We start from the raw sequence: 12,118 nt of genomic DNA, 5'->3' as shown, positions 1-12,118 counted from the left end.
TGATTTCTCACAAAATCCCGTTTTGGTAACTCACATTTTTTAAACCTTGTCTCTCAGAGATGCCAATTCTGAAGGGACTTGAGGTGGCTCTTTAACTGAGCTGAAGAAAGGTAACTGTGTCAAAAGTCTGTGTTTCTGTCTGAAGACTTGAGTCTCAGTTCCTGTGGCCTCCTTTTCAAAGACTCAGTCTAACACATCCTAAATTAACTCACCAGGCAGCAGAGTATGAAATCGGACATGACCGATCGATCCTTGGGCATTGATTCAAAGCAAAACTAATGGAATGTAAAGAAAATGTAAGAATCTATCGTGCCGTAAAGGCTGCGTATTTAGCCATTTTGTGAAATAAAATGTCATTTGGGAGCTGGGTGGAGGTGTAATATTTGAAGAACCAACTAAACCAAGGCATAGGGACATTGCAAACTACTGCTGTACAGCTTGAGCCTTGAGGGAATGGCTTTGTTAGATGCCACTGACTAAAACAATTGCGTGATAATTTTGGCTAGAGGCACCATCCTATCATCTGATGATTTTCAAACTGTGCATGGGTCGTTTAGGCTGAGTTATCCAGCTACAAAGATCCGAGAAGTCTGCTCAGCATACCACGTCTATGTTTTGGCTCTTGGGAAAAAATCGCATGTCCTAGCACTGTTGAAGGAAGGTCTCTGAGCTACAGTAATCCGCAGCACTGAGTGCTCCTTCTGCAATGCTCTAAGGCAGACTAACCAAGGGCTTTCTCGTAAGGTAAGTGGCAGAAAAATAAGTCTTCCCAGGACAGTATGAAGCAGGCAGGTGCCTGTCAGACTTGAAGCAATGCAAATTAAATCCAGGAGTATTTGGATTTTAGCTTTTAACTTTCTGTGACCAGAAATTTCAGTTTCAACTCTGCTTTCTCAAACCTGGCATGAATTTAGGATAGAAGTAATTTGAACACTGGCAAATAATCAAATTAACTTTAAGTAACAAAAATGAGAAATACAGAAACTTCTTCCAGGAGAAATAGTAGATTTTCACCTTGTTCTGAATACCTACATGCATTTTTATTGTTTGAAATAACTACATAAAAATGGACAGACACAAAGCTAGTCAATATAATGAGAAATGTCTTGGGTTTGTACTATCTACACTAAAAATGGTGTAATTTTAGTATACCAGAATTTGTAGTCTACTAGTAGACAGGAAATAATGATGTGATTGATATTTGAGATTACTCTTACAGTAAACAGCAATTACTCTGTTACACACAATTCAAATAAGACCAGGGAAGGGAAAGATGGAAAAACTGGGCGCACATTGCTAGGAGAAGGTTGTAAACAAGTTTGGGCTGATTTCTTAGAAACTCGGGCTCTTTTGGCTCTAGGCTAACTACTTTAGTTTAAACACAACATTCACCATGTCAATATTTATACTGTGGTTCTACCAGTGGATTTGAGGGAAAGTGTCTTAGAGAGTGAATCAAACCACTTCCACAATTACTTTTCCCTTGTCAGCTGTTACAAAGGAAAGCTGAGGATAGAATTGCTTAAATACTAGTAGAAACAACTTTAAAAACAAGTACCTGTAGAGCCAGAGTGATATGTTTATCCTCCTCTTCCTGTCCTCTCGTTACCCCAGATGGTCATGAGCATTTTCTGTAACAGAATTGGAAGTGATAATTCCTACTACTACAGGAATGCTAGAATTTCATCTCTGAGATTAAAACACGTCTGCTTTCCCATTTATTCCTGCATTTACATTTTTTCCGTCTCACTTGGGTTTGTTTTTTGGTTTGCCTTGTTTGTGTTGGAGTCGTATCAATTTCAGCGAGGGACCAACCATTTGCAAAGCAGCCAATATGCCCAAAGCTCCTTTGTTTAACTGTTGTGTTGCCATCAGAAGTGGCACAAAGCAATCAGTGTCACCCACTTGTACTTGGCGTCCTGAGTACTCTGGCTTTGGGAGTTTGCTGTATGTCAACCTCTACTCTTGCTTTACTGGAAGTGAACTCCTGTATCACTATTTCCAAGCTTGGAAAATCAGGTTCAGCATTGTTAGCATGAGATGTAATGTTCTCCAGCAAACATTTCAAGCATATGAACATCTTTGCACTCATCCAAACCTATGACATTGCAACAATTTGATTTCTGCTCTGAATAAAATTCATAGGAAGTCAGAAGAAAGTTCTCACGTTGATCTTTAAAAATGAGAAAAATTGACTGCCATAGTTACTGCTGGCTTCTTTTTTTCACGTATCTTATTTCAATGGTACACAGGGGAGGAAAGGAGTGAGCAAAAAAGATGCTCCGGGTGCATCAGAGCACCAAGGAAATTGCTTCACTAGCTAGGTTTCCTCAGCCAGTTCCCTGTGTCAAAAGGGAAGTTCATTGTGAAAATTCAAATCCCAGATATGTAATAATAGGGTCTGTAGGATGCCTGTGCAGAGAATGACTGCACTGTCGGTTACAACTCAAAGTCTTTACTCTCAGAGTGGTTAAACACGTCCCCCAGGCAAAATTGTATGACATGGGATGATATCATAAACCTTAATCAAGCTAAATTGATATATGATATGGTGATATCACCCAGCTGTACTGTCAATTAAATTTGTGCAAAATTTTGGGTGCTGCAGCCAGCCACTCTCAACAAAAGCTTAGAAAGTGTTTTTCACTAACGGCTTAGTGGAATTTGGGAAGTTTTGAAGGTACAGTAGCAGAAAAAAATCAAGCGCAAACCGTAAGGTAGATATGATCCCAGTTGCTTCAATATTTTATTACCATGTTAGCAGAAAACATTCTAGGGACACAATACTGAATGTGCAGTGTATTCATAAATAGACAAATACCTCACATTTCAATTCCCTACATTACCTGAAACTCCCAAACAGTTTCCAGAGAAGCAGCTCGGAAATCAAGCATCTGGCAGCAGCATCTGGCAGCAGAAGGTAGATCAATTTGCTGATGAATCAGAGATTCTGGGAAAGAGGTAGTCAAAAAGATCATCTAACAGTCACAGCTAAAAAAGTCCCCATCACTCCATTGTGTAATCCCTGATTTATTTATCTCATATGTTAAAATTTAGAATCAAGACAAAGTCTTGGTGATTCAATAAGACTTTAAATGCATAAAATCAAAGCCATTAATCCTAGAAGCACTCTTACTTTATTAATATTATCCTAGCACTGAGACTATACATGTACAGCTATGTGTAAATGAGCTATCTATTCGTAGTTTTAGGAATCCAAACAAGAAACCTGTGGTTTGTTACCCTGGTAGAGAGGAAAATATCAGATGGATGGCACTAATAATGCTACTGCCTTGGGGTACAGAATGAAACAGTTTTCTCTCCCAGTTATAGGATACTTCTCAAAGCTTTTTCAAACAGTTTATCGAAGCCATGAGCATTATACATAATGGCAAAACTAAGGCAAAGCCATAGTGGAATGGAGTGGGTGTAGAATTAAACTGCAGCTGGTAAAGGGTTTGCAAAGTGAGAAAAATTGTCTACTTTCCTCGTGGGAAGAAAATAGTGTAAAACTGTAGGCAGATACAAAGTACTGTGGTTTACAGCTGAAATCAATCTCTCTCATGCTTAGAATAATCTCACGTTTGCATTTTTCATCGGTAATCATGAAGTCTGCATTCAGTTAAAGACCTGGTAAGGAGAAAATAATTATGAACTTCTAAGAGCTCTCCTGCTATGAGAAGAATGTGTATGAAAGATGATTATTTATACAAAACAAAACCCTAAACAAAACAAATAAAACCCAACCCAACCTCCCCCCCCCAAAAAAAAAAAACACAACAAAAAAAACCAACACCAAAACCAAGCACTAAAAAGGGCCATTTCATGGGAAATCCAGTATTGTGTTAAAGTAATATATATTTTTTTGCATTCAGAGATGAACTTGTGACCATGGGTGACTGGAACCTGTTGGGCAGCATCCTTGAAGAAGTGCACATCCACTCTACCATAGTTGGCAAAATCTGGCTCACAATCCTGTTCATATTCCGGATGCTGGTGCTGGGAGTGGCAGCTGAAGATGTCTGGGATGATGAGCAGTCTGAGTTCATCTGCAACACAGAGCAACCTGGTTGCAACAATATCTGCTATGACCAGGCCTTCCCCATCTCTTTGATCAGATACTGGGTACTGCAGATCATATTTGTCTCTTCTCCATCACTAGTTTACATGGGCCATGCACTCTACAGGTTAAGGGCTCTAGAGAAGGAGCGACAGAAGAAGAAAGCTCACCTGCGGGCTCAGCTAGAAGACCTGGAGCCCATGCCCGAGGAGCACAGGAGAGTGGAGAGAGAACTGCGTAAGCTGGAGGAACAGAAGAAAGTGAATAAGGCACCCCTGAGAGGGTCCCTGCTGCACACCTATGTCCTACATATCCTGACCCGATCTGTGGTCGAAGTGGGCTTTATGATAGGTCAGTATCTTTTATATGGGTTTCACATGCCCCCCCTTTACAAATGCACTCGCTCCCCTTGCCCTAACACGGTGGATTGTTTTGTGTCCCGACCAACAGAGAAGACCATCTTCATGGTCTTCATGAACAGCATTGCTGCTGTCTCCCTGTTCCTCAACCTCCTAGAAATCGCCCACCTGGGCCTCAAGAAGATCAAGAAGAGCCTCTACTGGCGTCCGCCGCGGCCGGAGGAGGAGGCCAGCCTCTGCAACTCCAAGAAGAGCTCCGTGGTGCCACCGGCCTGCCTGGCCAGCAACGCCTCTCCGCCGCGGCCGGCCACAGCCCCGCCACCCCGCCTTGCCCCCGCTACTGCCGCTCCGGCGGGGCAGCCGGATGTCCAGCCGGGCCGCCAGCACCGCGGAGAGCTCCGCGGCGCCCCGCCGACCCGCCGCCGGCACAGCGCCGGCCAGGACCACGGACAGCAGCCGCCGCCCTCCTCCAGCAGCGACGAGGCACCGCGGGCGCCCAGCGCGGCGGCCGTAGCCCGCCTGGCGCCCCGCAGGCACAGCCGGGGCAGCGCCTGCCGCGACCGCGACGAGGAGCGCGGAGAATCCCCGGACAGCGGGCACTGCCCGGGCACCCGCAACTCCAGCTTCCTCTCCCGCGTCCTCACCGGGAGCCGGGCAAGCAGCGGCAGCGAGAGCGCCGCCTCCAGTGGAGACCCCGACCCCGGCTCCGGCTCGGGCTCGGGCTCGGAGGGGCAGCGCCGGGAGGAGGGCAGCCCGACCAGCAGCCCGCCGCCGGCCGCCGCCATGGGCCGCCGTGTGTCGATGGCAAGTAGCGCCCCTCGGCCCAAGGGGAAGCCCACGGTGTCCGGGCCCCGGGAGGGGTGGGGGGGAGGCGAGCCAGGGGGCAGGGAGGCTTGGGCAGCGCTTCCGACCCTAACACCACCCTAACACCACGCGTCCTCGGGTCCTGAGGATCATTAAGTCAGCGAATCTGAGCTTCTTTATACTCACTACATCATCGCAATCAAATTCTGAGGACTTGTCCAGCTCCACTGACACTGTGAGAAAGAGGATCCTTGAGTACAGCGAGTGGTTAGAAGCAGAAGGCACTCTTACACATTGCTTATCAAAAAAACTGTTCACTGGTTCCAGTTTTCATGGAGTTACAGTTTATGCAGTATATAGTCAGCATAAGTCATGTTAAATTGTCACTTTAGATGCAATTTAATCACTTTTTATGCCAGTGTCTCTAATACATGGAGAGGGCTTAGAGTCCAATCTGTCTGATCCGCTGGGTTTTGATACTCAGCTGAGAAGGCTCTTTAATAAGGTGAAGTGTAAAAAGTCATTCAAGTAAGACAGAATTCCAGTAGCACCCTGCCGAGAACTCGCAGAAGTTGCCTGGCAGCTTTTACTCTTTAATGACAACGACGGTATCTTCCAGGGGAGATCTTGCAGAGAGATATAAGCTGTTTGCAAAGCAGTGTCATTACTCTTGAAACTAACACTCTTCTGGCATGCTGCCTTTGCTGATCATGATGTATATGGGACTGTTGCTAGCATTTTAAAACGACTCACGTGGGTATGTTCCCTATTGCTACCTGCTTACAGGACCTGATATTTTAAAGTAAAGGTGCTCCTATATACAACAGGGTCAAGATTTTGGTAAATTCACTTTACTGCTAGCATTGCTATGACACTTTATGAATAACAATTTCAATACGCAAATATGCTAGTGCATCATAGCGATAGTGGCTCTGGGCATTAAAACATTTATATCCTTCCAGTCTTTACTTCCTAAATTCCACAATTTATTTTGGCTGTAAAAGGCACTCAGCATTGGTTTGATCTGTTTTAATTTGACTTCCAGGAGACAATCATCATGTATTAATATTCAGATAGAAGAAAATATGTATGATTAGATTTATCTGCATGACAGGAGCACTCAAAAATTAGTGATTCTATATAAAGTACTTAAAAGGAATTGTATTTAAAAGGTTCCAACTGAAGCATACAAAAATTGTTATCTACTGCCGTGCCTGATCAATAGTGACTTGCAACAGTAATGCAGAGAAAGGACAGATAGATACTTTTTAACATAACAATGAATCCACATGCGCAAACATTTTCTGAACAGCCAAAATACAGTCTGTTCTAACCCGGATCTCACTAATCTAAACTGCACAGCCAAATGGAGCAAAATCGCAGTGGAATTGATACTGTTCTTCAATTTTCTCTGATAACTTTCCCAAACTATCATCTTTAGTTCCTTGCTGATTTGAATGTTTCCTTTTTCCCTTCTTCCATATCATTCTGCCAGAACTTGTCTGCAGCATTCCTTGCATGAGCTCAATGAGAGAAGAGTATCAAATCAACATTACAAATAGCACTTTCTATACCTCAACAACCATTCCAGCAACCTCCAAGCAAACACATACCCACACACTGTGCTAAGATAGCAGTACAACTGCAACTGCCCACAACCATCATAGCCTTCCTAGCTGAAAGAAAATCTTAAAGCTACACAAAATCAATCCATCTGATACTGCAAGAATATGAATACAGGTCAACCACATCCTGTGAATCGTGGCATTGAAAGCACTGAACAGATTTAATAGTAGAGCTATGGATGCTTGCCTGTCAGGCATTGATGAAATCTCTTTGAGCAATATTACCAATTGCATTTCCATACCAAAAGCGAGTCTCTAACAGACAAAGAATAATTTTTAGGGACAACTAGATGCTCTAAAATTTACCTCTCATAACAAATCACAACCTCTTAATCAGACCATGAAGTCTAGGTTGTGGGTAGTACTTGACCAGGTCATGACCAAGGGATTTTTTTCTAAGGAAGTACCAAATTGCATCCGTCAGAGAGAACAGGAACTTCTTAGGACTTCCTTTTTGGAGGAAAGGTTACTTTAGACTCTTGAGAGAGAATGCATTCAGGCCTCACTGTAAACCCTCATGAAACAGCTCAATAGGATATTGAATACAAAAGGCATGTTTGGCATGAGGATATCTCCACTTTTCAGGCTTCAGAGCAGCTGTATATATAACAGAGGAAATGCCCTTTCCATTGTTAGGATTCATACAGACCAATTGTGTTGGCACACAATGCAAACTAACAAACAAAGCTATTTAAATCTTCCTCATCTGGAACTGGTGGAGGTGAAGAGCCATTTCTTCATTTCATGTTCAGCCATGGCATAAAACCTTGACAAAATTATCTGTGCTCCGGCAGTTTAATTTTACACCCAAACCACTCACTCTTTATGCTCTGTTCAGTGCCTTGGTCACTGCATTGGCCAAAGTTACCCATTATTCCGATTGAGAGGCAAAATGAAAGAGGCAGAAATCTTGAAAAATTTCTTAGGCTAAAGGCTTCTCAAGAGGCTCTGATCCACTGGAAAAAAAACCCCATCTTTTGCTTGAGCCACTGCTGGCCAGACTTTACATCTATTGGGTTCTGAGGACAGACCACCAAAACTGGACCTTCACTGCATCAGGGCAAGTACATGGCAAAGCACAGGAGGAGAGAATCGCTGCATGGCATGAGCTTAATTTCCAACTCATTTCAGTCCACCTAAACACAATAACAAGAATATCACTGACAATGCTGGTGAGCTTAACTCGATGGAGACCTGGAATAAATAATGTTACAAAACTCTACACTGACAGGGGAATTCAGCACCTGTGTACACCTGAAAACAGGCTATCTTTGAGCCTCCAAAACCTTGGTACTGAGGAATGCAGACAGCATGCTTCAAAGTGATAGCAATCTGCTCACTGATAACTGTCTTTAGACTAAGCGTTTCCAACGTTCACTTAGAGTATACATCTTACAGAATATATGGTATCTTATTTTCTAAGAGATATTGTGGGTACACACATAGTTCTGCCCTAAGTTTTGCATATCTCTCCATATTTTAGCTTTTATTTAAGGGGAGATACAGCTATGGAGCAAAAGGGCACCTTTTGCATGGTCCTAGGCTGCCAGCCTCCCGTAGGCGAGCAGGCCTTAAATGGCTGTTTTTCACACATGCATCAGTGAAAAGAGCTGCTCTGAATTTAGTATAACTAGAATCACAAATGACAACTGGGAGTTGGATTCACAAAGGTCTGTAGGAATTATGCTGCTGTCAATAGGTTTCTGTACAAGAAGGACATCATAATGAGAAAAAACCTTCACAATTTGTACCAGTCAGGCCTTTGACTGGTGCGTAATACATTTCTAAGTCTGCTAATATTAATAGGCAGTCAAAGGTCAGTATATAACTAGTACAGATATAATCTGCCCTCTCTTCAAAACAGTCAGGGCCAGGAATTACAGCCTGCAATAGGCATCTAGTTCTCGGAGCATTGCACTAAGGGGGTTGTCTCATTGAATTATGTGTGCAAGACAGTGTGAAGCCATTGGGACCACTGAATAACTCTTTTTCTCTCCGGGGAGATGAAAATAAGAGATCTGAGCACTCCACTTAACAATTAGAGAGCAAAGTCACCCTTTGCCCGAATGAAGCGGTCTTCCTTGTCTGCCATTTTCTACGAATCAAAGGAATGACTGCAGAACACCAGAGCACTCAGCTGAGCATGGCCACAGCTTGACATTGCATCTTCAGGGTGTTACAGTGGCATCACAATTTGGCAGCTGAATGCAAGCATTCCTGCAAAAGCAGGAGGCTGTGTAGTATTTCATCACTAGCTGTATTTGAAGTCTTTTGTTAGCTGTGTCTCTCCCTGCTTTTCTAAAGCAGAGGACTCCAGTTGCATGCTACCTGAGCATGTCCAGCATCAGTTCTTTTTGTTTAGTTTTCTAAATAAGCCTAAAGTGTGCTCTAAACCCTGTGAGATCTAATTTGGTTAACTGGGATTGGGAGTATTTACAGGAGATTGGTAACTCCTCTTATTAAGGCACCATCTTTCAGATGACTTGGAACCAGGTTATCACATTGGCACTCCAAGCCTAAGCCTGCGTTGAGAGAGCTACTGTTCCAGTCCTCTTGCTAGAGCACCAAGAACATGCCAAGAAGATGGGGAGACTTAACATAGTCTTCATTGAGCCAAGATAATTTCCTGGAATCACAAAACAAAATTGGAAGTCATTAGGAGATTAATAATATTCTTAACAATATTTTAGCTGAACCCCTCTGCTGGGAAACCAAAGTGACTAGACCGAGATTTTCAGCAAGAATTAGTGCATTTTAGGCACTCCAGATTATTTTGAATTGTATTTTTTTTTTTCAAGGAGTGGTGAGTTTTCCTCCACATTCCTCAATGCATTTCCTCAATGCATTCCTTATTCTTTACCCCTGTGCTTTCAGCGTGATTTCTTTAAAGCTGTATTTTTTGCCGACAAAGTAATCAATGTGTCTTTAAAAGCAAAGCCCCCTCTTCATGGTGAATGAGTGGGATAAAACTGATAACGAAGCAGCTGGTAAAGCTGATACCTTCATCTTACAGAACTGGACTGAGACAGGGCTGCTGATTTTATTCATCTGCAGAAAAGAAAGTCTCTGGGGCTGAAATCCTGGCTCTGCCAGAGTTGGGGAAATACTGCGATCCACTGGGTCCGGTTTCCCTCACTGCATTGCTCTTTTATTCCTCTGTGGTGTTCAGCTCTTTTTCTCCTTCTCAATTCTCCATTCAGCTTGGAGCCTTTTACCCAGTGGGAAAATACTCCACAGTGAGCAGGATATGAAAAAGAGCTGCTATTTCAGCCTGAATGCTTGCAGTCTTCTGCAGAACAAGGCATGTTTACTCACCCTTTCAGCAGCACTTGAGGAATAAATACCCACTCATTTAACTAGCTGCTCACCCGCTTTCACTCCTGGGGCTGGGAACAGTTTGATAAGAGTGAATGTACGTTGAAATAGCAAGCCTGATAACTGTGGAGGAGTTATTTAAACAGCTGAGCTTCACCTATAGGAAAATCTACAGGTGGGGTAAGGGACTGGTAAAAGCCTGTGTTCCTCTAGGATGTTTGAGAATCCTTGAGGGTATTTGTGTTTACACCTGCTGGTAACTACTGCTGGTTTTGTACAGTTTCATTCTGCAAATGCCTCTTTATACATATATATATACACATATATATGTGTATATTCCACACTAGTTGTATTTATTCTGCCGTGGAGCATTCAGGAGAAGCTCATGGTGATGATGGCGAGTGTATGAATTATCCTGCAAAAGCTAGGTGGTGACCCCAAAGGTAGCCATTTGCCACTTGCACAAACAGATGAACTTTGGGGGTCAGCAGCAGTTGACTGCTAATGAGCCCTCTGAGGATTTGTGCAGCAACAAATGCATAAGGTGGATTTTAGAAAGCAGAACTCGCTTAATTGAATCCATCTTTGTATGGCTTTAAAGCAATCAAAAATATGCAACCCCCCTTAAATTGTAAAGCAAGGGCTCTAGGACGTTTCCACTCTTTTCAAGCAAGTTACTGCAGGGAGTTATGTGTTTATTTTGGTTCTCTTCTGCCCACCCTCTCCTTAGCACTGAACAGAGCCTGACAAGGTAAGTATGTTGTCAGCTAAACACCAGATTCCCACCTTCCCAATTATGTATGTGTTGGGGATAATTATAATGGTAACATTTATTTTTCTCCTCTAAGCCAACTCAGCTTCATGCTTTCTTTCTCTTGTTATCTTTCAGAGCATGCTCCTAGAACTATCATCTATCATGAAAAAGTAATGACATTCTAAGGAGAAGAAAAAAAAACAAAGGGATTGAGCACAAACTGCCTTCAGCAGAGAGATAAAAACCAGGTTATCTGTTGCTCTGTTCCCTTCTCCTGCCACTCCAATGCTCAATTCATAACACCGTTTCAGAAAGCAACCACTTTGTTCTTCCATTTTGCACCAGTCCCAGCCATACCATACTCTGATTGCTGGTGTTCAGGTAGCTCACGCCACAGCTGAAGATTTTTCTCATGTAGACTGAGCCAGACGTGGTCAGTGTGTGCTGCCACTGCAGAAACAGCCTTGTGTCTTTGGGAGAACATTTTGGGATGTACAACTTGTTGTGCGTGGTAGTAGTATTCATATCAGAAACCAGCCTGATCCATAGACCTTCAAGGTAGTGTAAGACCCAAAGCACTTACAAGAAAGGGTTAGTTTGATTTGAAAGTAACCTGGAGGGCAGCGTGGCCTCTATCTCCCCAAGCTTCAGCAGCCGATGAATAAAAGATGGAAGAAACACTCATGGAATCTGAAGGGACAGAGAATTTGAGAGAGATGAAAAACAAACTGAAGAATATGCTGCTGCTCACCTGCCTGTGTTAATGCAGCCCTCAAGCTCTGACGGAGACTTTCCGTGCTAATGTGGCCTCCTCGTAGCTAATACTCTCTGCTTCAAAACTGAAACAGTAAAATTGGGCAATTTATTTTAATTGTGAAATATCTGTGCTTTTCAGTTTGCTGTTCAAGAGGATCTGCAAGCTATCACTTCAGGGTCATGAAACTCTTATTCCCTTCACTGTCTCGTTAGCACATATAGAGGAACTGAAAGACAAGCAAAGCCCAAAAGACCTCATCTTCGGTTTGCTAGGACAGACTAGCTCTGGAGGGTTGGATTTCTGGGTTGCATGTGGCCCAAGAAAGCAGTCTTTACCCTTGTGTATCTGGAAAACCAAGCACCTTCCTCTGACTGTCCCTGACCCTGTTTCTGGCCACATGCTTTTGGCTGCTTTTAGTTGTCAAGCTTATCATAGCTTGCATTT

At 43.2% G+C, this 12,118-nt stretch overlaps 1 protein-coding gene across 1 annotated transcript; it reads left to right on the top strand.

Annotated features, from left to right (window-relative positions):
• The first annotated feature begins 3,891 nt into the window (after positions 1–3,891).
• Positions 3,892–11,091, top strand: GJA10 (gap junction protein alpha 10). The gene is made up of 2 exons (XM_065679141.1): positions 3,892–5,223; positions 11,053–11,091. Exons 1-2 carry the CDS (start codon positions 3,892–3,894, stop codon positions 11,089–11,091), a joined length of 1,371 nt encoding a protein of 456 aa, XP_065535213.1.
• Positions 11,092–12,118: the final 1,027 nt, after the last annotated feature.

This window comes from Lathamus discolor, chromosome 5 (assembly GCF_037157495.1).
Source record: "Lathamus discolor isolate bLatDis1 chromosome 5, bLatDis1.hap1, whole genome shotgun sequence".
NCBI classification, from domain to species: domain Eukaryota; kingdom Metazoa; phylum Chordata; class Aves; order Psittaciformes; family Psittacidae; genus Lathamus; species Lathamus discolor.
Note: the sequence above shows the minus strand (reverse complement) of the source record. Positions and strands in the feature narration are given on the sequence as shown.

What these genes read in the sequence shown, in the direction of transcription:
- GJA10 (XM_065679141.1), top strand. Translation starts at nt 3,892, where the DNA reads ATGGGTGACTGGAACCTGTTGGGCAGCATCCTTGAAGAAGTGCACATC. An exon ending in TGGGCCGCCGTGTGTCGATG is followed by an intron (nt 5,224 to 11,052) that starts GCAAGTAGCGCC and finishes GTTATCTTTCAG; the next exon opens with AGCATGCTCCTAGAACTATC.